Raw genomic sequence first — 26,660 nt, forward strand, 5'->3', positions numbered from 1 at the left:
CAAGATTAGCTTTCTCAGATATCAAGGATTATTTTGGGTGGTAGCTAGTACAAACATTTTGCTCTGATTTTGCAAAGGAAAATAGCCTTTAGTTTTCAAGAATGCTATAGTAATAAATAATACATCTGATCAGAGTAACAGACAGGTGAGCCCTTGCTGTTCTGTATTCTCTGGAATATGGGAATTTGGGTTGGTCCCTAAGGCTGCTTATCAAATGTGGCTCCCAGATTGCTCATGCAGGTGTATTATTTAAGTAACATTCTAGTAAATGAACAGTGTTCTTTCAATTGGTTGTAATTACACAATAGACTCAGAATGGTTCTGTTCAGTCACATTTATGCAATTCTGGAATTTAGTTGCCAGAACCTGGTGGTTCATTTTCATACCTCATGCTGGAACTCTACCATGGATCTACTTGGATTTAGGACTGTGTTAGGGCTCAAGTGAGCTACACCAGCATAACAAAATTTAACCTAAGCAGACCTTACGAGTTTGAGACTATTTAAAAAAGGATACTTATAAAGATAAAAAATACACTTCTGAATTTATATATCAGTTTGTATTAAAACGATACATTTTAAATTAAATTAATATAAAGATTAAAATTACACTTCTAATTATCAGAAATACAATATGGTACATAAGCAACATATTTAAAAAAAACAAGTCCTAAGTAATTCAAGATACACTGCAGCATTTCATATATTTACACAAGGGCTAAATGGATTCTCATCAAAACAATAGAATTAATAACAGCTCTAACCCAAATAGTATTACAGTACTTGGCAAATTCCTACTACAGGATTTTTGCAAGAGAAACGCCTATGAGGTGGCATTACTATGTGCTCTCCTCTTAAATGTTTCTATCACATGGTCTGTCGTCTTCAGCTTTTCGGGGAATGATTTTGTTTTGGGTCCAGGCTGCGAGACAGAGAGAGATTAAAAAATTGTTCTTATACGGGACAACTTAAAATTTGTAGATTGCAATGTAAACCTTCTCATGCTCATGTGTTCATCACATCAGTATTATGCAATTTAAACCAAAGGGTAAACTTGCCAGTGTAGATTGCCCACATGTACCGGGTAGCAGTAACACCACACGGAGGGAGGTGCAGTGGAGCAAGTGTTGTCTATGATGCCTGCATCTAGTTAGTGCAGCACACAAGATGGAAGGCCTGGATGAGAGGATGAGGCCTGGTTCAGTGTGTGGAAGCTGCTGCATATCCAGCACTTAAGAAAAATCAGGCCACTTATGATACCTAAATATGAATCTCAGAGCCAAACTTTAAGCACCCATTTTTTAATGATTCAGTTCAATCCTCGTAACAATGAGCTACTGATAGAGCTGGGTTAAACCATAGAATCATAAAAATGTGGAGCTGGAAGGCACCTTGAGAATTCATCAAGTCCAGCCCCCTGTGGTGTGGCAGGACCTAGTAAACTTAGAGCATCCCTGACAGGTGTCTGTCCAACTTCTTCTTAAAACCTCTGATGATGGGAACTCCACAACCTCTCTTAGATGCCTATACCAGAGCTTAATTTGTTAATTTCCCCCCTAATATCTAAACTAAACCCCCTGGCTGCCGATTAAGCCCACTACTTCTTGTCCTACCTTCAGTAGATACGGAGAACAATTGATCACCATCTGTTTCACAACAGCCCTTAACATATTTAAAGACTGTTCTCAGGTCCCCTCTCAGTCTTCTTTTCTCAAGACTAAACATGCCTGCTTTTTCAATCGTTCCTCAAAGGCTGGGTTTTCTAGATTTTTTATCATTTTTGTTGCTCTCCTCTCGACTCTCTCCCATTTGTTCACATCTTTCCTTAAGTGTGGCACAGAATTGGACACAGTGCTCCGAGGCCTCACCAGTGCCGAACAGAGAGGGACAACTTCCTTCTGTGCCTTACACATGACACTCCTCACACAGCCTCACATAGCATTGCCAATGCACTTTAATCCCAATGAGCTATACTCCTGTTTACTGCAGTGATGAAACTGTTTGTAGGAGAATGCCAGTCCCGCTGCATTCTGCTAACTTGTCTGATGATTTGGTGACTTGCATAAATGCAGATTAGACCAAAGTCTGAAGGGCCTGGACATTGGGGCACTGCTTTATAAGATGATACTTGTGATTGTGCGGAGCCAAAGGAAGTAGGACAAAGGGAGGTGAAGTATTTTAGAAATATTCCCTTCACTATTGTCACCACTTCCTTTTCATGAACAGACTGCATGTGACCTTCAAGTGGAATCCCTTTCCCTGTTTCTTGACTCTCTTCTCACACTTCTGAGTAAGCTCTGTTCTTTTACGTCCTGGTTTCCCTTCCAGCTGCATTTGTTCTGAAAATTAGTACATGCAACTACAAGTTCTTTTCTCTGGAGTGTGACTAAGACCAGAGGTTAAGACAATCCCTGCATCACTCATCACCTCTCCTTATCTGACCAGTGTCACTATGCCAATTTTTCGTCATTAACACTGTAATTACTAATCTTATACACAGTACTTCTCTCCCTTGATGGTACTGTGTTTAAACCCTCTTGAACTCCTAGTTGATTACGTCTGCTGCCTCTCTCCTGTCAGCTCTCATTGTCATTTCCACAAGGAAGTTAATCAGATTTGTTATGCATGACCTACCCTTTATAATCCTTACTTACTGATCTAGGAAATCTGGTGCTGGATCCTCGTTTTTTAAGCATCTGCTTGTTAATACAAATGAAATGTACTAGTTTCTTTTCCTTCCCTCACAGGGGAATGTCAGATATTATTTGTGAACCACCACAAGTATACATGGAGCTTTATGGTAACTAAGCAGTGATCAACAAGTCACAAAGAAATTATCTCGTTTCATCTGTGTGGACTGTCTAGTGAATATTAGGGATTTAAGTGAGCTGTGTACGGTAGGTGAGTGTAGATCTGTAAAGAAGATTACCAATTACTGGTTCATAACCCTACCTTGGGATCCCCTCTGTACATCCTTGCACCTGGGAGAACTAAAACCAGTGCATTTTGGGTTCTTTTTATTCTTTTGCCTTCTGGATTTTGAGCCTCTGGGGATCACATTTTCAGGCTTTTCTCTGCAACCATGAGGGCCAGAGATTTACTTTAAAAAAAAATGCTGAGAGTCTCAGGTAATCACATGACTCCAGGAGATGGATCTTTAAAACAAATTCCAAATATACTAAAAAATTCTAAGCACCACTTTACTAGAGTGAGCCCCCTGTGTGGTGTATCAAGACCATATTATTTCCTACCTGGTAAAAAGTAAAATGTAATACCTTGTGTTTACAGATGCTTAAAGCAAATGGTGTGGCCACATCCGTAAGAGAAAGACCATTGGGCCCTTCTGGACTAGGTATTTTCATAAGCAAATAACAGATGCTGCACAATTCTGTTTCAGATAGAGATATGGAGACCTTTAGATTCTATAAACGGAGTGTGATTTACAAAAAAGACCTCTCAGCTGCAGAGAAGGTAAATCATTGCTTCAGCAATGTCTTCCCCTACAGATGTAGAGGGTAACATTTTCAAAAGGGCCTAAGCAAAATAAATCTCATTTAACTTTTAGAGGGACTAAGGCACTTTTGAAAATTCTACCCAGGTTCTATAAAAGGAGATTTACAATCAATGGGTTAATTAGGCATAGAATGCATTAGACAGAGCACAGATAATTAAGGTGATTGTCTTAGGCCGACCAAGTGGTTAAGAGAACCATAACTTTACGCAGCATGATAGGGGGTTTACTGCAAGAATCTACAGTTCACTAACTCGTTATGTAATCAGAAAAAGCCATGCACAGTCCAGACACCCAAGTATAGGGAGAGGATGACTCTGCACTGGTGTATGCTTGCAGCTTTGAAATATACAACGTTTTCAAAAGGTTCTCTAGGTAGAGCTTGCAGAAATTTCAAATTCTGTACCTGTTGATGTTTGTAGTGCCTTGCACATAGAAATAACAATAGTCAACTAAGGAATGAAGAGGCCAGAGTTCCCCTGAGGAGTTCAGGATGTGCATACACTGAGAACTTGAGCACCTCTATGGAATTATAGTCATTTCACTTATGGTCCAAATTTGGCCCATTTTAATTCCATACATGTCTCCCTCCTTCTTTGGCAGCCCCTCCCAGTTTTCCCTGCGTTGTCATCTGCTCCCCAGGCTCCTGCTGTGTGCGCTTCCTCCCCTCCACGGTTAGTTGCTGCTTCCCTCCTGCTGTTCATTCAGTTGCAGCACTAGCTGTCACCTACTTCACTGTGGTCAGAACAGGGGACTAGAAATCAGGAGAGCTGGGTTCTGTTCCTGCCTCCAGCTGGGTATGTGATCTTGCATGAGTTACTTAACTTCTCTGTGCCTCGGTTTCCCATTCTGTATAATGGGGTTTCTGCTTTGAGTTCTTTGGATCAATGCCATTAATATTACTACTACCTTACTGACAGCTCTTCATTCATATTGCTGGGCCAGTTCAATCTCTTCATTCACGGGTGTTATGACACACAAATGAATTATTATTAGATGGGCTGAAGTCCATCCCTTATAAGTTAGGCAAAATGATTACACTGATCCAGTTACTATGAGCAAGTGTTCAGACATATGTATACCTTCCTGGCTCTGACTTTTTGTGAACAGGTACGAGACGGTGACAACTTTTCACTTCTCTTCTCCAGTTCCTCTAAATGGCTCTGGGTGAAAATACCAGTAAAATGACATCCAATTGCAAATCTTGCCTTGGACATCCTATCAAAAATACAGCTGAGACACATCAGAACTAAATATGACTCCAAATTTGATAAGACCAACAAAGCGGACTGAGTTACTCACTTTTCCCAAAGCCAACAGCAAGCTGCAATGAAAAAAGCAGCTAACTGCTGGCAATTATTGTTTAATCTCAATACTTCCTTCAAACATGAATTGTCTTAACTTGTACCAATGTGCAATTCACTCTTCTAAGGGTCATTCTGATGAAGACCCAAAGCATCAACTAAATATGAAAGTCTGGATAAAACCACTTATCATATGGCCTTTTGGGGCTACAGAGCATTCTCCAAGCTCATGACACTATACAGACAGATTAGAGAAATCAAGGAAACAATAGCAAATGTACTGCTATTCTTGTCCTAAATCTCAGCCAGTTCTATTCTTGGTTACATACTAAGGTGACAGGCTCCTTGGGATCTTCCGAATCCTGTGCAAAGATAGACACGCAGAGGCCCTTCCAGCTTACTACCTGTTTGTGATGAGCTCCCTTCCCACCTCCATGTACCCAAGTCAAAACTTGCAGGGTCTTGTTCTGTGGTGTTTGGATTGCAGGGTGACATCTCAGTGTTAACCCTGCAGCTATAATATAATCTTTCATCGGTGCCTGCCTCAGTGAGGATGTTTTCAAGCAGGACCTACCAAAATTCAGCCCCCTAAATAATTAGGTTACTGCCCAACACACAGCTGGAGAAGAGGATGTTTAGGTACCAGGTTCATGGAAGCACTGCCATGACTTTTGTCCCTAGACCGTTACCTTATGCAGTTTAACAGCTCTGTTCAACCTTTTCTCCTGATTCAGCTGGAACTGTGTCCTCTCTAGAGCCTCTTTTAGCAGAGCATTCTCTTCTGCTTCTCTATAGACATCATCTTCCAGTTTAGTCATCTCGGCCTGGTACGCTTGCAGAGAGACCTTATTCGCCCTGTACAAAACAGAAGAGGTAAAGTCTTCTGGGCTTTATTCTCATCTATGCTACGGCCTCTTGATACATCTCTGGCAGTGTAAGGGGCCTTAAAAAGAGAGGATAAATTACATTTACACCCACTTTAAGGGTATGTCTACACTATGAAGTTAGGTCAATTTTATAGAAGTTGATTTTTAGAAATCGATTTTATACAGTTGATTGCATATGTCCACACTAAGCGCATAAAGTCAGCGGAGTGCGTCCTCACTACCGTGGCTAGCATCGACTTATGGAGCGGTGCACTGTGGGTAGCTATCCCACAGTTCCCGCAGTCTCCGCCGCCCATTGGAATTCTGGGTTAAGCTCCCAATGCCTGATGGGGCAAAAACATTGTCGCAGGTGGTTTTGGGTACATGTTGTTAATCACCCCTCCCTCCGTGAAAGCAATGGTAGACAATCGTTTCTCGCCGTTTTTCTGTGCAGATGCCATACCATGGCAAGCATGGAGCCCGCTCAGCTCAGCTCACCATCACCGCTGCTGTTGTGAGCATTGTAAACACCTCATGTATTATCCTGGAGTATATGCAGAACCGGGCTAAGAGACGTCAGCACGAGGAGGATTTTGATGAGGACATGGACACAGATGTTCCTGAAAGCACGGGCTGTGGCATTTGGGACATAGTGGCGGCAGTGGGGCTGGTTGATACAGTGGAATGCCAATTCTGGGCCCCGCAAACAAGCACAGACTGGTGGGACCACATAGTGTTGCAGGTATGGGATGATTCACAGTGGCTGCAAAACTTTTGCATGCGTAAGGCCACTTTCCTGGAACTCTGTGAGTTGCTTTCCCCCACCCTGAAGCGCAGGAATACCAAGATGAGAGCTGCCCTGATAGTTGAGAAGCGAGTGGTGATAGCCCTGTGGAAGCTTGCAACGCCTGACTGCTACCGGTCAGTCGGGAATCAATTTGGAGTGGGCAAGTCTACTATGGGGGCTGCTGTGATCCAGGTAGCCAGTGCAATCATTGACATTCTGTTATCAAGGGTAGTGACTCTGGGAAATGTGCAGGAAATCTGCAGCTCCAACAGATGCTTCATCATGTCCGTTTGCTCTCCCATTAGCCTCGCATTGCCTCCTGCCTCCACTCTTCACACTCCTGCCTCCGCTCTTTGCGCTCACTTAATGCTTTCCTGGCCTCTAACACTGAACGCCTCCATGCATTAAGCTGTGCCCTATCAGTGTGGGAGGACTGCATGAGCTCGGAAAACATGCCATCGCGAGTGCATTTTTTTCGCTTTCTAATCTGTGATAACCTCAGAGACGGAAATGATAGGAGGAGTGTAGAAACATTTGCACCTGGGGGGGGAGATAAAAAGGGAGAGTAAAATTTAAGATGATACATTTCTGAGAACAAAAGAGATACTCTTTCACAGTGAATCAAGCAATTCACAGCAGACAGCACATGTGCTTTAGGTACAAGGTCGCATTTTACCTTTTATATTGAGTGCCTGTCGGTATGGTGACACATCACACATGGCTGGGCAACAGAATTCAGTTTCCAGGCAGCCATGGTAAGGCCCAGGGTACGCGGGGTTGGCTTCTTACGCATAACATGTGGGAATGGTTTCAAACTGCAGCACCACCCTTTCCCATAGCAAGCAATGAGTTGCGTTGAATATTTAAAAGGAGGGGCTGTGGTTTTCAGGTGGATATGCAGCACACACCTCCCTCCACCTTACCGCGTGGCTATTCTCTGGGATGATCCTTTCACCCCTCCCCCAGCTGTGTGGCTATTCTCCGGGATGATCCCTTTTAGCCAAGCGCAAACAGCCAAGCATGAACGGGGTCCTTTTACTATTCCCTTACAAAAATTCCCCTATTTCAACCAGGTGACCATGAATGATATCACTCTCCTGAGGCTAACACAGAAAGATATAGACCGAATGTTGCTTGAATGTGACCAAAACCCAGGACCATTCGCTGCCATGCTTTGTGCTGCAGTGATTCCAGACTACTTGCTACTGGCCTGGCGTGGTAAAGTGTCCTACCGGGGAGGACAAAATAAGGCAGCCCTCCCCAGAAACCTTCTGCAAAGTCTTTCAGAGTACCTCCAGGAGAGCTTCATGGAGATGTCCCTGGAAGATTCCCGCTCCATCCCCAGACATGTGAACAGACTTTTCCAGTAGCTGTACTGGCCGCAAATGCATCCCAATTCTTCGGGGCAAATCAAACATTAAACACTATTGCTTTTAAACCCTGTACTGTAGTTACAAATGTGCACTCACCAGAGCTGCCTTCTCCAGCTTCAGGGTTGGGGATCCCACCTTCGGAGGGTATTGGGTCCAGGGTGATGAAAAGGTCCTGGCTGCTGGGGAGAACGGATTCACCGCTTGCCTGCTGCACATTCTCCTCCTCCTCTTCCTCATCCACAAAATCCTCCTCCTTATTGTGTGAGACTCCCCCCTTGCAGGTGTCCCCGGACAGTGGTGGGGTAGTAGTAGAGTCCCCCCTAGAATGCCATGCAGCTGATCATAGAAGCAGCATGTATAAGGGGTCTGACCCAGAGCACCCATTTGCCTCCTTTGTCTTTTGGTAGGCTTGCCTCAGCTCCTTAACGTTCACGCGGCACTGCTGTGTGTCCCTGTTGTAGCGTCTCTCCATCATGCCCCGTGAGATTTTGGCAAATATATTGGCATTTCTTCTTTTTGCTCTGAGTTCTGCCTGCACAGATGCTTCTCCCCATGCAGCAATCAGATCCAGTGTCTCCCATTCGGTCCATGCTGGAGCTCGTTTGCGATTCTGGGGGGACTGCATGGTCACCTTTGCTGCTGAGCTCGCCACGCTGACCAAACAGGAAATGAAATTCAGAAGTTCCTGGGGCTTTTCCTGTGTACTTGGCTAGTGCATTGGCGTTCAAAGTGCTGTCCAGAGCGGTTACATTGAGCACTCTGGGATAGCTCCCGGAGGCCAATACCGTCGTTTTGCGACTGCCCCAAATTTGATCCAGCAAGGTCTATTTTAGCACTATTCCCCTCGCCAGGGAGGAGTACAGAAGTCGATTTTAAGAGCCCTTTAAGTCGACGGAACAGGGTTGGTTGTGTGGACGCATCCATTTTAAAATCGATCTAACGTGGCTAAATTTGACCTAACCTTGTAGTGCAGACCAGGGCTAAGGCTCCTTTACACTACCAGAGGCATGGAAAAGGCCTTAGTGTAAATGAGAAACAGGCCCCCTGTTTTTTCCTGTGAAATGCTGAAAATATTTTAACAAGGATTTCCCACAAAAATTTCTCCTTAGTCCATGATAAACCCCTCTCTTTAGGGTGCATGTCTCTGCTGAAAGAAGTGGCTCGTGATGGGGAATTTACTCATCCTATTGAAACAAAAATGCTTTCTCATAACCACAACCAAGCAAGGAGGTAGCATCAACCCACAGACCATACTGAGTGTGTTTGTTAGGAATGTTTATACTTGATTTCTGCAAAGTACATGGAGTGTGAGGATAGCACAACACAGCTTTCAGTGTGTATGATTGGGAACACTAGGTGAAGACTCAGTAGGGGCTCCTGGGAGTTCCTTCCTTAGGAATTATGTTGAAAACACCTGCACATTTGGGGCAATTTTGTACATTTCAAAGTACACAAAAATTCCTTTAAAAAGCATTTTAATGAGTCCCAGAGATAAATAGTTCTGTTAGGGAGACTTTACTCTCCACAGGGATGGGGATTTCTTCACAGGCAGAGAAATAACCCCAACCTTCCCTTCAATTTCAGGGTGGAATATTAACCAGAGATTCCAGAGAATCTCATCCAACACTCCACTGTTCTTTTTGGCTTCATTTTCCAAATGGTTTAGACATTTTTCTAGTACAAGACAAACACCACATGTGATGCATATGATTAAGCAGAATAACACCGCATTACTTGCCATGGATTCTTCAAAGAATCATATAAATAATTAAAGACTATATAATTATTATATCTGTTACTAATAATAAATCTCGAACATGAAAAACAGACAAGAGTAATGTTGCTGTAGAATAAAAGCAGCAGATGTCCCTCTGCTCATACTACAAACCTTTAGATATCATTTTCATCTGCAGGATCCTATTTTCAAATTTGAGTTTCTATGGTAGGTAGTTAAGTGACCAGCCCTAAACTTAGGATTTCAAATGGGCACCCAGATGCTTAAAATGAATGAATGCCTAAGTGCTGATATAGGGGCTCAGAATTTGGATGTCCTATTAAAATATCCATTTTTGAAAACTGGGCATACAGTTTCCAGACATAGCTTGTAATGGACAATCCTAACAACACATAGGTATTTAGTACAATAATAGACATTGTGTCATCTTGTATGGTTAGTTTTTAAATAGAATTCCTCATTTATTTACTTGGCTAGCTCAGTAGTTCTCCAACTTTTGTACTGGTGACCCCTTTCACATAGCAAGCCTCTGAATGCGACTCCCCCTTATAAATTAAAAACACTTTTTTATATATTTTACACCATTATAAATGCTGGAGGCAAAGCGGGGTTTGGGGTGGAGGCTGAGAGTTTGCGGCCGCCCATGTAATAACCTTGCGACCCGCTGAGGGGTCCTGACCCCCAGTTTGAGAATCCCTGGATTAGCTTGATGTGGCCTTAGAAGATACCGTTTTAGAGAGCTATGAATTTCAAAAAGGGCATTTCCTAGCTTACGCCAGCTTTATTTCCACGCAATAACATAGTGAATGTTTTTATAGAAACAAAAGTATCCTGTAATTAAAACTGAATTGTAAATATGCGCCTTCCACTAAATTTCTCACAATTTTTTGTCACAGTTTTGGGTCTTTTTGCTAAAACAGCTGGATCCACGGTCACGACTCTTAGTAAATAGTAAGCAAGTGTGTTTTCTCTACCTGAGTTGTCCAATGTCTGACTCATACTCTTTCAGTAGTTCTTCTTTCCTTTCTAGCCGACTCTTGAGTTTACTGATCTTATCGTACAGCAGCTCAAGGTCCTTCTGTCGCTGCATTCTCACTTTTTCTCTCTCATCCTGAGAAAGATGCTTAACAGACTGCACTCCTGTCAGCTCCTTCACATTCATCAGACTTCCAAGAGCATGAATTAAGTTAAGATACTGTATGAAGAGGAGAGAGTGAATTATTTACTAGGTGTGCTGACTCCTAATTAGAAAAATATCACACTGCTCAACCCATCGGCTTTCATTTTGCTTTAGTGTAAAGGATTAAAAGGTAGTACATAAACTACTGTGTGCAAGCCTCTTCATTTAAATTTAACCTATTTTTTTCCTTAGCCTCTTTGTGTGTTCCTAAGGAATCAAGCAGAACAATAATGTACCAAATAATTCATTCATAATGTATTAGACAAATTAATTTGACTATGAAGCAGTTAGGTGCAGAACTGGATCAGCATCCAATGGTTCTAAAGTCACTATTTCTTGGGTTGTCACAATGCCCACGTAATGGAGGCATAAGGACTCGAAACTAACTAGACGTTGGAGAAAGAAAAGGAGTACATGTGGCACCTTAGAGACTAACCAATTTATTTGAGCATAAGCTTTCGTGAGCTACAGCTCACTTCATCGGATGCATGCAGTGGAAAATACAGTAGGGGGATTCAGTGTTGTTTTCCAGGAAGTAGAAACCAGGATGAAATGTCGCTATTGGGTTTAAAATAGGGAGATTTTATTTACAGTGCTTTGATGATGATCAGCACATTTTAAAAAAGAGGAGATAAATAACACACAGTAATTGGGACATAAATAGAAACAAGATGAGTCAGTGCACTGACTGTGTCCTAGGGCAGCGGTTCTCAGCAGTGGCTCACAAAGCCATTACTGGGGATATGCAGGATCAGGTTGAAACATTCTCAGACCCAAACTGTGGGGAAGCGGAGAGGTGTCACTCAGATAACCTCTTCTAAAGTGGAAAGATTGGAGAGTCTCTAACACAGGTGAAGCATTCAGATGATGGACAGGCTATAAAGGCCTAGACTGATACATAAGATATATCAAAAACTCCTTCCACCTCAATACAGCACGGGAGTTGAACTAGTTGTTTTAATGGATTTTTGGTTCTGTCTTCCACTTCCAGTCAGTCAGAGGGATACCCAACCATTTATTCGCATACAGAACACTCAGGCCCCTATGTCTCCTGAAGTTTAGGACCATAGAATATCAGGGTCGGAAGGGACCTCAGGAGGTCATCTAGTCCCACCCCCTGCTCACAGCAGGATCAATCCCCAATTTTTGGCCCAATCCCTAAATGGCCCCCTCAAGGATTGAACTCACAACCCTCGGTTTAGCAGGCCAATGCTCAAACCACTGAGCTATCCCTCCCCCTTCTCTATATACACAGCCCTTCTTATATCATGCAACGCACAGGCAACAACAGGCTTGGTAATGTTTGACGGAAACACCCTGCCCTGTTAGTAATTCTCGATTCTTATGGAAAAGTATTTAGTGTGTTTTGCTGTCTCACTAATACGCGTGGCTCATAATCCCATTCTGCTACAAGGCAGGCGGCAGTAGAGACAGAAGAGCAGTTCAGAGGTAGGAACCCTAGGAGCAGCTCAGCTTGGGGAGAAGGCTTGAACTAAACATTGCTAAATTGCCAAACCTCAGAAAGGGGCTGAGTGTTTGGCTTTACACAGTGTGTGGTCTGTGTTTTAGAGAAGGTTAAGAATGGCACTTGCTCTCAACACATTTAAATACATTTTAAAAATCCCTATGTCTCAGGCTATTTATTCCTACATATCCTCTCTTGTTTTAAGGCAAAGCATACTCCAGCGCATATCCACAACAATTTTAAGCTGTCATGCCATTGAAGGGGCCCATTTGCTGGAGGGCAGTCTGGCTCCATAAATCATTTGGGCTTTATTTTAATGCCATGCTAAGGAGACATTCAAAGATCTAAGGTCTTTTAAGGGAACATTTTTTGGAGGTTAAAATTGAAGGGAAAGGAAACACATGCCATTGGGAGCTGCTCAGACTGTATATTTCCCAGGCAGCTAACAGAGGTTTTGAAGTTCCTGCAGATATGAATTCATACTCTAAGAAATACATGAGATTCCCAGGGTACCTGGAAGCTGAACACTAAATTATGAAACTGACTTTAACAGGACCCACAATATACAGTTCCTGAATGTGATTGTACCTTGTCTTTTATTTACATACCATCTTCTCGCTGAGGTCTAAAGCGTCAGACATTTCCAACTTTGCTGTCCTCTCTAAGGCTACATTTGAATATGTGTTGGGAAAATGGCTTGGAAGCTGAAATAGATAGAGTAATGGATCGCCTTACTACTTGTAGACCAAATCCTGTTTTCCCTCCCACAAAAAACAAACAAACAAAACAACCACAACAACCCAAAGCTGTGGTGAAAAAATACCCACCCTTGTCAAAGTGTGTCACTTCTGGCTGTCAGAAGGCCTATTATGTTGTTGTGCAAAGTACAGCATCGGGTCTAAACAAAGGATCTGTCAGCAAGTATCTGCTTACACTAGATTACATGTTAAACACACCTGATTTCTGGTTAACCTTGCCTCTTTCCTCTCTTATCTACCCTCAAAGGGGCACCACCTTCACATGAAGCTTTCTACCTGCTTTTAATTAGGGTTCACCTCTTGCTCAGTGCCCAGTGATTATTGGCGGTATGTGTACTGTTTATTTTTCCTGCTAGCACACTCTTGTCTTTAGCTAGAGCTTGCCCATATTACCATTGACTTTTTAAGGCAGAAAATGATTTAAAAAACTATAAACGTGAGCATCAAAACATTCACTTCAACTTAAAAGCCACTTGATTCCACCAGTTGGCCTCCTTGTTTTTTTACAGTCATTCACACTATCAGAGCAGTTCCTTTATTGTTCTCCATATACATTTTGCTGCCTTTTTACATGGTTCACAGCCTAAAGGCAGCTAGAAAGATGGATCCAGAGAATGTACGGGCAGTGGGGCCAGATCCTCTGCTGGTATAAATCAGCACTGTTCTATTGAAGTGAAAAATATTGAGAACTGGGTGTCTGAATTTCCTATGCATCTTTGAAAATCTGAGCCTAAAAGTGTTAACTCAACATTCATTGTGTAATGCTGAGTTAAAGGAGAGAGATATTGGAAAAGTTCTATATAGATATAGTTACAGGAAGTCACTTTTTGTAAAGACAGATGACTTCAGGAACTGTACTAAAAAGTCAAAGGTATTAAGGAATATTTATCTGTAGCTTTCTTATTGCACCTTAAAGATGTTCCTATGTATTCTAATGAAACCACAACTAAAATAATATATAAAATTCTGTTTACCTTGGCCTCCATTTTTTTTATTGATGATGGCACACGTTCCTTTTCTAAGCCTATTTTCTGAGCTATTTTCTCAGACAGGTCTTTCTTTAGCACTATAAGTGGCTCAGGAACCTCCTCTTTAACAGCTAAGGGAACAAGAAAACCCCCCACACAGAGTTGTTACATTGTCACATGTAAGATGTAATGGGTTTACTAAAAGCACACTTTTAATAATAGATCTCAAAATTTCCTGAAGAAATTTTCCTGTAAAAATATAAATATAAAACGGGTAACACATGGTATGTATTTCTCATAAAATCAGGAAGAGAACCCACAATAAATCTAGTAATCAGACACTGTACTCAAGGTTTGAAATCTAGGGATTGCACTGGAAATTACTATTCTAATCCTGGAAGTTTATGGGGGTTATACCTATCTTCAATATTTTCCTGAAGATGTATAAATTGTGGACAGAGAATGGGGCTACTTCTATACTGGGAGCTAGGGGTGTGATTCCCAGCTCGCATAGACATACTCACACAAGCTCTGATCTAGCTAGCGCACCACATATGACAGTGTTGCCAGGTACCAAAGCCAGCAGTGGCACAAGTTAGCAGTGTTAAGTGTGTACCCAGGGGGTTCAGGCACATTTGTACTCAGCGTGGGCTAGCCACGCTGCTACACTACTATTTTTAGCGGGTTAGCTCGATGAAAGCCAACGTGAGTATGTCAACACGAGCTGGGAATCCCTTTGCCCAGCTTCAGATGGAGGCATACCCGGAGCGAGAACAATTAAAAAAGTTAAATTAAAACAGGAAAGGAACCTTACTGCAAAAACACATGTAATTTACTGTATTAATACTGCTCGCAGAGCCAAGTTCGTTGCTGGTATAAGCAGGCATAACTATTGACTTAAGTGGCGTTGTGCCTGCTTATATCAGGAGTAGATGTGGCCCATGATATTTCGATGTCTAGTCAGACCTCTGCTCAGTATCTGAATCTTAAAATATAGTGAACAGAGCTGAAAGGGTTGTTCTCGCGGATTTATTTTGCTAACCTCTGAGCAGAATAGAGCCCCTTCATTCGTATATACCTGTACACACTTGACTGTCTCTGAATGATACACGGTATGCACCTATTATCATTTAACTGTGGGCCTGGTTTTGCAGAAGTGTAAATCCATTCAACTCTATCAAGTCACGCTGGTGAAAGCAAGAGCAGGGTTTGGCCCTATAAGGGCAATGGCTGCGCAGTGTAGGGTAGTTGGCTTTCCTTGCTTTAAACGTTCTACTGGTTCAGGCCCCACTCATGCAAAGACTTACACGCATGCTTAACTTTAAGCATCTCAGTGAGAGGTGGCCAACCTGAGCCTGAGAAGGAGCCAGAATTTACCAATGTACATGGCCAAAGAGCCACAGTAATAGGCCAGCAGCCTCCCCGTCCGCTCCCCCCATCCCATCCCTAGTGCCTCCTGCCCGCTGGTAGCCCCGCCGATCAGTGCTTCCCTCTCCCTCCCCATGCCTCCCGCCCACCATAATCAGTTGTTTCACAGCATGAAAGAGGCTCCGGGGCGGGGGAAGGCTCTGGGGAAGGGGTGGAGTGGGGGTCAGGACCTGGGGCAGAGCCAGGGGTTGAGCAGTGAGCACCACTGACACATTGGAAAGTTGGCGTCTTTAGCTCCTGCCCCGGAGTCGGCACCTATGCAAGGAGCCGCATATTAACTTCTGAAGAGCCGCATGCGGCTCCGGAGCCACAGGTTGGCCACCCCTGATCTAAGTATTCCTATTTTCTTGCATCGGACTACTCACGTGCTCAATGTTAAGCACGTGGGTAAGTCTTGGAAGGACTGGGGTCCTAGTCATGATATACTATGACAATTTAGCAATCCCAACATCACAAATTTGATTTCTTTCACTGTTGTACAAGAGCCCAGTATCCCTTTCAAGTATATTCACTCTACACAATTACTGAGAAATGTTCTAGCAGAAGAACTGCGTCCTGGACTTACTTAAAGACTGAGTCTTTTCCAGCGTCTTGATTCTGTCTCGGAGCTCAGTCAGTGCATCTTTTTGGCGCTGAATTATCTCCTCATGTCTGAGACCTTTACACTTAGCTCCTACGTCAGCCAAGTCCAAATTCTGCTTCTGAAATCAGAAACCCATCCAAACCATCCTTGATTATATTACAAATTACTGTGCTCTGCACAAACGAGCACCATGTAACTCTTGAATAACTGCTGTATCATAACCTTGGTTCAACGTAAACACAAACATGCAGGTGCTTGGGCCCTAAAATTCTGTAGCTTTCCTTAAAACTATTACCCCACTTGCAGTATTTGTGATTCTGATCTCACCAGCTAGAAGTCATATGCTAGTCATCTTAGGTGTTTTGAGAATCAAATTCTGGTTGGTGTGAGAAAAGTAGCTCTCTCCATTGGTTTTAGAGATAAGGAATTAAAACAGGAGTAGTCAGCTGGCTAGCAGTGCCTATGTAACACACTGGAGAATATGTTATAGATCCCCCTCTGCATCAATCCACAAAGGACAGGAATTGTCCTAGCTGCAAAGCTTTGGCTCTTCAGTTCAAGCTGTTGCAGCTCATGCTTTTTAGCTCTGGAGGTCTCTGGTTCAGTCTCTGTTGTGGCAGCCAAGATGGCGGCCGACGCACCTCGATGCAGCTTATTCGGCATTGGTCTCAACGTATAAACTGAATGTAAAGTCAGCTTTTTCAACCCCTTTCAACAGAGGTTTAAATTAAGGCACTGCTCTCTTCAATTATTTCCGTCCCTGCCTTCTCAAGAAACTGCATCTCACATTGATGTGTTTGTTGTTTCCAAAGCAATTCACTCTGTACGCCACATCTGAAGGTGAGCTTATAAATTATGCCCCATTTGTTTTTTAAAAATATATATAAATTATGCATTTCAGTATTCCACCACTGTTCAGTGACTGGCTTTATGATTAATATACATAGATATCTATGTAAGCATGTTCATTCAAACTGCATCCAGCTAAAGATAAATGGACGACACTAAAGATAAATGGTCTCAACGCTTATTTTCATTGTATTGTTTAAAATCACCTCATTTATAAGATAAAAAATATACAGCTGCAAACTTCCCCACCTCACGTGTAAGGAAGAAGTGGCTGGTGATAATTCTCAGTGCAACGCCCAGCCACGATTCACCACTTTGGCTGTATAAATCAAGTCAGTTGGTCTTGCATTTTGCCTGTCATTATTACAGAGGATTTTCATAAAGTTATTAATTAAAAAACCTCTTTCTGCCATTGCATCCTTTTTGAATCTGTTTGTATTTTTGACAGTAATATATACAGCATTTCAATACAAAGCAGGAAACCTGCACATTTTCCCCTTTTCTTATTCACAGAAACATCCTATATTGTACATTAGACCCTATCTGCCTAGGAAAGAATAGGAATGGGCTGTGGGAGAGCTAGAGTATGGTATCTTTTTTCAAGCTGCTTTACACAATCTAATTGGCAATTAAAACAACACTTAGCACTTTCCACATTTCACATTTGCAAAACGGCTGTACAAACATTAGCTAAGTAATCATCACAAAATGCCTGTGCAGTATGTAAGAACTGTTATCCTGAGTTTTCAGAAGGGGAAATGAGAAAGATTAAGGCCAAAATATTTCAAAAGTTGCTAGTGATTTTGATGAAGTGGGTTTTACCCCACGAAAGCTTATGCCCAAACAAATTTGTTAGTCTCTAAGGTGCCACAGGGACCCCTCGTTTTTGCTGATACAGACTAACATGGCTACCACTCTGAAACTAGTGATTTTGAGTACTTCAGTTTTTGAGTATCTGACCGGGGACACCTTGGGCCTGGACTTTCCCAAGTACAGAGCATTGACAGAAGCCACTGGTGCTCAGCAACCCTGGAAATCAGGCCACTTTTGAGAATTTCAGAGTAAGCGATTTGCCCAGGGCCAACATGTCAGTGGCAGAATTGGCAGAACTGGGTAGAAAACTCAAATTTCTGACTTTCAGTCCTGGGCTTAGCCCATTAGAGAATGCTGTTTGTCTAACAGTGAATGTACTTCTATGACAAAGCCAAGTAAACAAACTCTTGTTCAAGAACTTTAAAGCCACTTTACTTTAAAATATTTTATCATTTTCTTCTTACTACTGCTATGGTCAATAAAGCCATCCATCATAAATCCCACTTCTACATCAATATCGCATTTATTGGTATTGTGGTAGCACCCAAAGGCCCCAATCAAATTCAGCATCTCTTTGTGTTAGAAATTGTACAAACACATAGAAAGAAACAATTCTTGTCCTGAAAAATGTGTACTCTAATTTAGGACAAGATGCAGCAAAAGAGGTTAAAGAACAGAAGAGGCAGGGGTGGGGGAAGTGAAGGAACGACAAGGGTAGCAATAGTCAGATTATACAATGGCCTAGGATAGTTAGGTGCACAACCTGATGGTGCATAACATACATAGCACACAGCTACGCAGTAAAACCATTACCACTACAAAAATATATACCAGGAAAGCCTGCTGGAAAGCACTAGACTCATCAAGGCAGTGAGTAACCAATTTTTTCCATTGCTCTGGTCTGAGACTAAAGATGTTGCTCCCTGGCCCAATCCACCTAAAGGCAGGAAGTAAATACAACACTCCACCTAGGGTGACCAGACAAAAAGTGTGAAAAATCAGGACAGGGGGTGGGGAATAATAGGAGCCTATATAAGAAAAAGACCCCAAAATTAGGACTGTCCCTATAAAATCGGGACATCTGGTCACCCTACCTCCACCTCCTTCCCTCACAGCTGCCTACAGCACCAAATCTAGCAGTGAAAATTTCAAACATATGCTAGAAAGCAATGGATCCAGCAGCCTGATTCTCATCTCACCACTGTACAGGTTTACACCACTGTAACTCCACTGACTTCAACTGGTGTACTCTGATGTAAGTGTACTTGGTGTAAGTGAGATCAGAATCAGGAGCAGTGTCTGATTAAAGAGCAGCCCTTAGTGAAACAAACATCTCAGATCAAAAGGAAAATGTTATGAAATATTGTGGATCCTTTCTCTCTCTTCCTTTTGATCTCTGGATATTGCTTCTCATAGGTTGTTGACCAGACCTTGCCCATTCAGTTTGATTCTGTTACTGCATCAAGGACATATTGCTCTAGGTTTTCTTTATTTAACAATTGTTTATTCTTTATTATTCAGTTTAGTCTATTGCATCCTCAGTTTCTTGGCTTGTTTTGATTTGGACTTGCCTTTTTGGTTTTGGGGACTTCATCCTTTGTGGTGTTACTGGCCTGCACATCTGTTTGTGGTAGCTTTTCAAACTCACTCTCCTTTTCTTTTGCTGCATTCTTCAGCTTTTTCAGTTTTTCTTTCGCATGCCTATGTGAAGATCAGAAAATATTGCTGAAGAGGATGACGGGTGAAGGTGAATAATAAGTTTGCTGAAAACAGCAACATGAATAACTATTAAAGCATACAAATGCACAGACGGGAATAGATAACTAGCTGTGATTTAGCTCCAACTCAATTTGCAATGGCTCTTCCAAATCCCTGTAGAAGATTGTTTGAGATTTCTGCAGAGGAAAGTAAAAATTTACATTTTAAAATGTTTCCAAGGGAAGTAGTTATCTAAATGAAATACTAATTCGACTTATGAAGTCAGTGGGTTTTTTTTGCTGGGCTGGGTAGCTCAGCCTCTGCTATTCTTTATGTTGAGGTGGCTTATACCTTAATTCTTCAGCTGAAGTTCTCAGGTCTTTATCCTTCTTGTCCACAAGGTCGGACATCTCAAATAGCTTCTCTCTAAGCACATTCAGTTCACTCTCTTGGCTTCTAACAAGAATTAGGTTCCGCTCCAGTTCCATCTTTTGTTTCTCACTGAGTTCTCCTGCATTAAGAGAGGTTTCAGTGGTTATTGGCTACCTTAGTGCCTGATGCTGCCAGATGCTAGGTGCCTTCAATTCTATTAGGATCAGGGCCTTGGAGAATGCCTCTCTTCCCCATGCAATATCATGATGGCTGAGATCAATGAAGGTGCTTTTTCCGACAGTCCACAGCTGTGTACACCCAAGGCCCTCCGCTGTAGAACTCACTCACTCTGGCAGTCCATTAGAGCTTGAGTTTACTGTCCCTCAGAACTCAGAGCAAGGCACAACTTTTCATTTCAGCAGTTGTGTCTATATCATTGCTAGTGCAGTTTATCTTCTGGGTTGGAAAAGGACTGGGATGAGATAGGCTGTATTGTGGACAATTTAAATGAATATCCTGTTTGTAATGTAGGTACATGCACCCATATTCCATGGCTACCAGCACACTAAATAAATCAGATACACACATTTCTAGTTTTAAAACTATTCTTTCAGACTCTGTTCCACAATATTCCTTCCTTCCTATGCAGAGGACAATATTTAAGCCCCTAAAGGATAAAGCATTTAAGAATTCTGGCCAAAGTTTTCATTAGTGTCTAGTGATTTTGGATGTCCAACTTGAGACCTCTTAAAGGGGCGTAACTTTCAGAAGATGGACGCCCAGCACTTTCTGAAAACCAGGCCCCCTCAAGGTGTCTCAAGTTGGGCATCCAAAAATAGAGGCATCCAAAATCACTAGCTACTTTTGAAAATCTTAGTCTCTTTTTGCTAAGTCCAAAGTGGAATCTACCCAGCTAAAGAGAACAGACAATTTTGCTTTTGCCTAAACTTCAATGAAAATGTTCCAGTGAGAAAGTAATATCCATTTTTACTATCTTGTGTCTCCTTCCATTAACACCTATTCTCTAAGTATGTTTTGGGGGAAGTCATGGCAGTACTGTAAATCACATGATACATTTCACAAACCTATCATATCCGACATTCTGGCTTTGGCTTCTGAGAGGTCTTTCTTTAATCCCAAAATGATAGCCTGTTTGGACAGGATTTCCTTCCGAGCAGCTGCTAATTCTCCTCTGAAATTCATGAGACAGATAATGCAAAACCCAATTTCATTTGAAAGATTAATATTACTTAACATGTACATGTCATGTAGGGTAAGATCATATAAGTAATACACACACCTTATTTTAAAAATACGAGTTTAAATCCCCTAAGCCCAGGCACGTAGAGTTAGGTATTACTGTCTCTCTCACTGCTTAATTCAAGCCAACATGCCTAGATGTTGCAGAATGGATGACAGATAAAATGACACGATATTTTGCGTCAGAACCACTCCAATCAAGATGGAACACTATATAACATAGTCTCAGCTGGATGCAGTTCAGCAGTGAAGATAAGAGCAGCTGTGGATCAGTGTAGAACTCTGAGAGCCATCACTTGGCCTATGGGCAGTCCATTGGCCATCCATACTCAAATCCACAAAAGCAATGAATGTAGTAGTCAAGGCAATGTCAGAATTACATGCTATATGATTTTGTAGCTTAATATACTTTAAGTCCCCAGAAGTGATACTGAGCGGAAGAAAAACCACAAAAATAAGATGATATAAAGACTGGCTCTCCTCTCACATACAAATCATTTCACATTTATATGGGCCTCTATGCACATTTATTAGATGTTCTGGACCTGATTCTCATTTACACTAAGGGTACGTCTACACAGCAAAGAAAAGCCCATGGCTGGCCCATGCCAGCCGACTTGGGCTCACGGGCTTGGGCTGTGGGGCTGTTTGATTGCTGTGTAGATTTCCAGGCCTGGGCTGGAGCCTGGGCTCTAGGATCCTGCGGGATGGGAGGGTCCCGTGCTCAGGCTCCAGCCCGAGTCCAGAAGTCTACACGACAATGAAACAGCCCAGCAGCCTGAACCCCGTGAGCCCGAGTCAGCTGGCACGGGCCAGCCATGGGTTTTTCTTTGCTGTGTAGACATACCCTTAGGGACCTGAAAGCGTGAATAACTTCCATTTACACCCATGGGAAGGCTCCTTTATATTGCCAGAGTGATATAAAGGGGGCTTCATCTAAATGAGAATCAGGCCCTTGATCTTTTTAAAAGTCTGTTACTGATTACTAGTTTTCCTTAAACGCTTTTACATGACGATCAAAATCAGAGAATAGTTGTCAGCTGCTTACATCAGAAGAACATGGGCCTCTTCATTGTCAGAAAGCTCTTGTGAAACAGACGATGCTGACTGCTGAGGCTCTTTCTGAAATACTAAAGAAAAAAATAAAACTGACTACCTACAATTAACTAAGTTACTAGTTTATTCTCAAAACCTATGGATACTTGAGGTCTGTTTGCTTTTCTGGTGCAACCTGAGTTTAATAGAGGGCTTTTGAGAGATTGTTGAATAGATTTCCCATCAACAAATTAATTACGTTATTTGATTAGGGTCTTTTTTTTTGTAAGTCTGTCTGTTCAAATCCAGACATTACTGTCTTTGTCTTAATAGGCAGCAAGCCACTACAAGGAAATATTTGTCTTAGCAACCCTGGCACATTATACAGAAAATGTTAGATTTGGTCCTTCATCCTGTCGGTCATTTAGGCCCCAATTCAGGAAAGCTTTTAAACATGTACTTAAGTCCATCCCTATTCAGGTGCACTTAAGACATGCTTAACTCTAAGTATGTGCTTAAGTCCCACTGATTTCAAGGGTTACAGATCCTTCACTGAAGCAAGGCCTGAGTGCGCCTGGAAAAGTCATACAAGAAAACATAGTAAAATAAAAGAGACTTTTTATAGATATATTATTCATACTCTGATTCATGTTATCACTCAATTATTAAGATATCCAGACCTACCTCAGAGTAACACACAAGAGAATGATCTTCCAGAGTAGAAGTCCAAGTACTACAGTTTCTGTAAGTATGTAGCTAATTTAAAAGTAGCTGAGAGTTTACAATAATAATTAAAAAAAGCTCCCATACATCCATTTACCTACTTTCTATTTTTTCCCGTAGAGCTAAATTTTCCTCCTCTATATTCTTCTGATGCTTTGTGGCTTCCAGCAGTCTGTCTTCTAAAGCCACAATTGTCTCTGAATGTTGCTTGATTTGTTCTTTATATTCCATTATCTCTTTCTGAATTTTCTGCTTCAGTAACTCATTCTCATCCTGAATGAGTGTTAGATGTTTGTCTTGCATCAACAGGTGCTCTTGCAACATGGCCTAGGAAACATTTGTTAAGACTCTGAGAAGTGTTTAACTTTAAACATTTTTTAAAAGGGATAATGAGCTTAATCCTCAGGCTAGTAGATACTGTGGAAATTTTTCAAAGCTCTGCTCCAAACTTTTCTTCCATATCATAAAAGGAGTGTAGGAACAACCTGTGTTTCATGAACAGTAGCAAGACCTGAGAACTGTTCCCAGTCCCAGCCCAAATTTGTTAGTCTGTAAGGTGCCGCAAGGACTCCTCATTATTTTTGCTGATACAGACTAACATGGCTCCCACTCTGAAACCTTTGACTGATTATGTAACTGACCCTGCTTGAGCCTGGGACCTACAGAGCTAAAAGCATGAGCTACTGCTACAATATCCACAAACTTCTCATGTAGGTTACAGTTACATAGGAGGTGACCCCTCAAATGAACAGGTTTGCAGGGAGCTCTGGATGTGCTTGAACGAGTCTGGCTCATCAATGTGCAATGAAGAAATTGCATTCAACCAAAAATGTGTATAATGCAAAACATAGTAAATATATTCTCCTTTCTACTGTAGTTACCTCTCTCTTTCTAGCCTCTTCTAAGCTGTCCACGGCTTCTATCAGTTTGGCATTTACAATTTCTTCTTCTTTCATTTTAAGTTCAATTACCTAAATCAGAAAATAAGCAGTAGATGAGAAAAAAGAACTAGAATATTTCCTTTTATTCCTAATAGAGTTGAAATCTATCTGAATCCCACTCAACCCATTACAGACATGGAATCTCTGGGAAAATTCATCATGTGTAAGTAGGCACACACCCCGTGAAGTCAATGGTGACGTGCCCGCTTACACCAATCGTGAATTTGGCTCATAGTCATAAACATGATTTACATTTTTTATTTAAGCACCAGGAATTTGCAATAAATCTAAGAAATAAGTGTATGCAGTAATTATTTTTTAAAATTGTGAATATTAAATATTGCAACTGGAGAAACTCAAAATTATGTACTTTGCACTCTACTACAAAGATTAAAAAAAATGTCAGAGGTCACTAGCTATTACTGTACCAGAGTTAATTCCAATTGGTGCCAAATATATCCTTTTGAATAGGGACAAAGAAAGTATATATAGGCCTGGGAACATCAACAGGGAAAAGAGAACTTGTCTGCACATCGTTGTTGCTGCAAAGAAATACAGCTGCAGGTGCATTGATCTGACTACAAATAAAGTGGTGCAGATCCTTGTCTGCTTTACCTACTGGCTGCTTCCCTTGCTTCTAGGTCTTTAATCATTTCAGAGCCCTATGGATGATTGGCACATACCCAAAAAGGTTATTCCAAAGCATGTGTGTTTGGTGTGTGCATACACATGTTGGATGTATAGCTAACACGTTGATCTCCTGTTGAAGTTTTGCCTGAAATTGAAACTCTTGATGGAACAAAATCCAATGGGCTCCAAGGTTAGAGTAGATTTTGAAAGTGGGAATGTAGGATGTTCTATTTCATCTCTTTGGTTTTCTAAATACCTCAGTCAAATGTCTCCATTGATTTTCCAAATGTTGGAGCTTTTTCTTTTCTTCCTCCACAGATTCCTTTAATTTGTCTTTTTCTTGGGCAACAGCACTGTCCAGAATCTGAGAAAACATATCAAATTATCACCCAAGTGCCGACGGTTTGTGTCATAAATATAAAGGGAAGGCCAGGAGGGATTTTAAAGGTGTTTACCCTTCGCTTTATATTTATGACAGTTTGTGTAACAAATAAAGAAATATTATTTAGAGGAAGGACATTGTTGAGACGGAAAAGGCAGAGAGCAACTAATATGAGTCATTCAGAGTAGCAGCCATGTTAGTCTGTATTCGCAAAAAGAAAAGGAGTACTTGTGGCACCTTAGAGACTAACCAATTTATTTGAACATAAGCTTTCGTGAGCTACAGCTCACTTCATCGGACGCATCCGATGAAGTGAGCTGTAGCTCACGAAAGCTTATGCTCAAATAAATTGGTTAGTCTCTAAGGTGCCACAAGTACCCCTTTTCTTAATATGAGTCAGGTTTTGAAGGGAGGATGGATTACGAAGGAAGGTTAGCTGGACTTGGCACAACTTTAAAAAGAAGAGTGAAAAATGCTTCACCAGAGATACTGCAGAGATCACAAAACTAAAAGAGGAAGTGAATGGTCTGCTGATCAACTGATTAATTTGAAAACCAGACGTCTCGGAAGGAAGTTCAAGAGGAGACTCATGAATAATTCAGGCAAAAATACACAGTGTCATTTGAAATATGGCTACTAGCAAGAAATTACGTCAAGTTGGAGAGAACTGTGATTTTTTTTAAAAAAAGTAAGTGTGTCCCCCACTAACCCCAGATATTGTGAAGATCTGTATTTCCCTGAATTTAAAGGAAGTCAGTGAAGACTGGTAAAGAGACAGCCCCAAATCTGACCTAACAGGGATATTTTTCTTCACAAATATATATGTTGATATATTTCAGTTGTGGAGAGCTGTTTCCACAACAGAGGCTACAGCAGTTTTACAGAGATACATTTATGCCATCATCCCATCGTTCACAAACAGCCCTATAATATGCATTCCACCCGTGTGGACATGTGAAGGGGGGAGGAAAAGGTGAGATGCAGATTCCAGCTTCAGCCTCCCGGGGAGTTATTCTAGACAATAGCACTACTGAATACATTATAGTACTTCTATAAAGCATCTTTCATACAAAATTATCAAAGCATTTCACAAACATACTGTGAGGTAAATTAATCTATTATTATCCCATTTGAAATATGAGTCATCCGATACACAGAATGGTTTACATTTTTTTGCCCAGGCTCCAATGAGGAGTCAGCTGTGGAGCTGTGAACAGAAGCGCTCCTGATTCTCAATTTGTTGCTCTAAACCATGGGTAACAAAGTGTCTCGTGGCCCGCCAGGGGCTTACCCTGAACAAGCAGCGAACCAAGTTTGGGAACCCCTGCTCTAAACCTTAGACAACAATGCGTTTAACAGGGACCTTATTGTTTTCTACTGGCCCCTACTTATATTCATTTAATATCTGTGCAATAACTGCAAGTCTTGATATCTCTCCTCACTTTAACAGAAACATACAGACATGGGCCCAAAGCAAAGCACCAGATCTGGGGTAAAAGCCTGGCTCCATTGAAGACAATGGCAAAACTCCCATTGACTTCAAAGCTGCCAGGATTTCACCCCTGGACTTTTTAGAAGTTTGGATCTGGATCTGAATTTTGGGGCTAGAGTTTATCTTCTTTATACATGCAAAACACAACAATGTATTTGAATATATTGTTTGTGCATAAAAGAAACATACTGTATTTTTAAAAATAAACTGCTTTACTATACCTTTTTATTTTCTTCCTCTTTTTCTAAAAGTATTAGTTTTATCTTGTCCTGTAATTCTTTCTCATGTTCCACTTTTAGTTCATTCAGCTTTTCGTGTAGCAGAGAATTCTGGGATTCCTGTAATTTGTCTAATTGGGCCTACAGAGAAATGTTAGAAAACAAAGATATTAAGGAACTGGCCCTTTAAGCATAAGAAGAAGGAATCGTGTGGACATTCACTAACTTTTTAACAAACTGTTCAAAAAAGAATGATGTTTAAACGACATTTGTAATTAGTGACTTCTGAA

At 41.5% G+C, this 26,660-nt stretch overlaps 1 protein-coding gene across 4 annotated transcripts in view; it reads right to left on the reverse strand.

Annotated features, from left to right (window-relative positions):
• Positions 1-683: 683 nt before the first annotated feature.
• FHAD1 (forkhead associated phosphopeptide binding domain 1) overlaps positions 684-26,660 on the reverse strand; it is a 60,217-nt gene continuing 34,240 nt past the window's right edge. For 2 of the 4 annotated variants that reach the window (XM_074934065.1, XM_074934062.1), the window contains 14 exons: positions 26,374-26,511; positions 24,535-24,642; positions 23,589-23,678; positions 22,809-23,034; positions 21,998-22,079; positions 20,775-20,881; positions 19,669-19,828; positions 19,191-19,320; positions 15,940-16,075; positions 13,953-14,077; positions 12,829-12,924; positions 10,550-10,770; positions 5,504-5,669; positions 684-921 (listed from right to left, as the gene is read on the reverse strand). In XM_074934065.1, coding sequence (XP_074790166.1) covers positions 823-921; positions 5,504-5,669; positions 10,550-10,770; positions 12,829-12,924; positions 13,953-14,077; positions 15,940-16,075; positions 19,191-19,320; positions 19,669-19,828; positions 20,775-20,881; positions 21,998-22,079; positions 22,809-23,034; positions 23,589-23,678; positions 24,535-24,642; positions 26,374-26,511 — 1,884 coding nt within the window. In that variant the 3' untranslated portion in view covers positions 684-822. The remainder of the gene's footprint in view (positions 922-5,503; positions 5,670-10,549; positions 10,771-12,828; positions 12,925-13,952; positions 14,078-15,939; positions 16,076-19,190; positions 19,321-19,668; positions 19,829-20,774; positions 20,882-21,997; positions 22,080-22,808; positions 23,035-23,588; positions 23,679-24,534; positions 24,643-26,373; positions 26,512-26,660) is intronic. The other 2 variants (XM_074934064.1, XM_074934066.1) reach the window with 2 other exon arrangements.

Source organism: Natator depressus, chromosome 18 (genome assembly GCF_965152275.1).
Source record: "Natator depressus isolate rNatDep1 chromosome 18, rNatDep2.hap1, whole genome shotgun sequence".
In the NCBI taxonomy this organism is placed as follows: Eukaryota; Metazoa; Chordata; order Testudines; family Cheloniidae; genus Natator; species Natator depressus.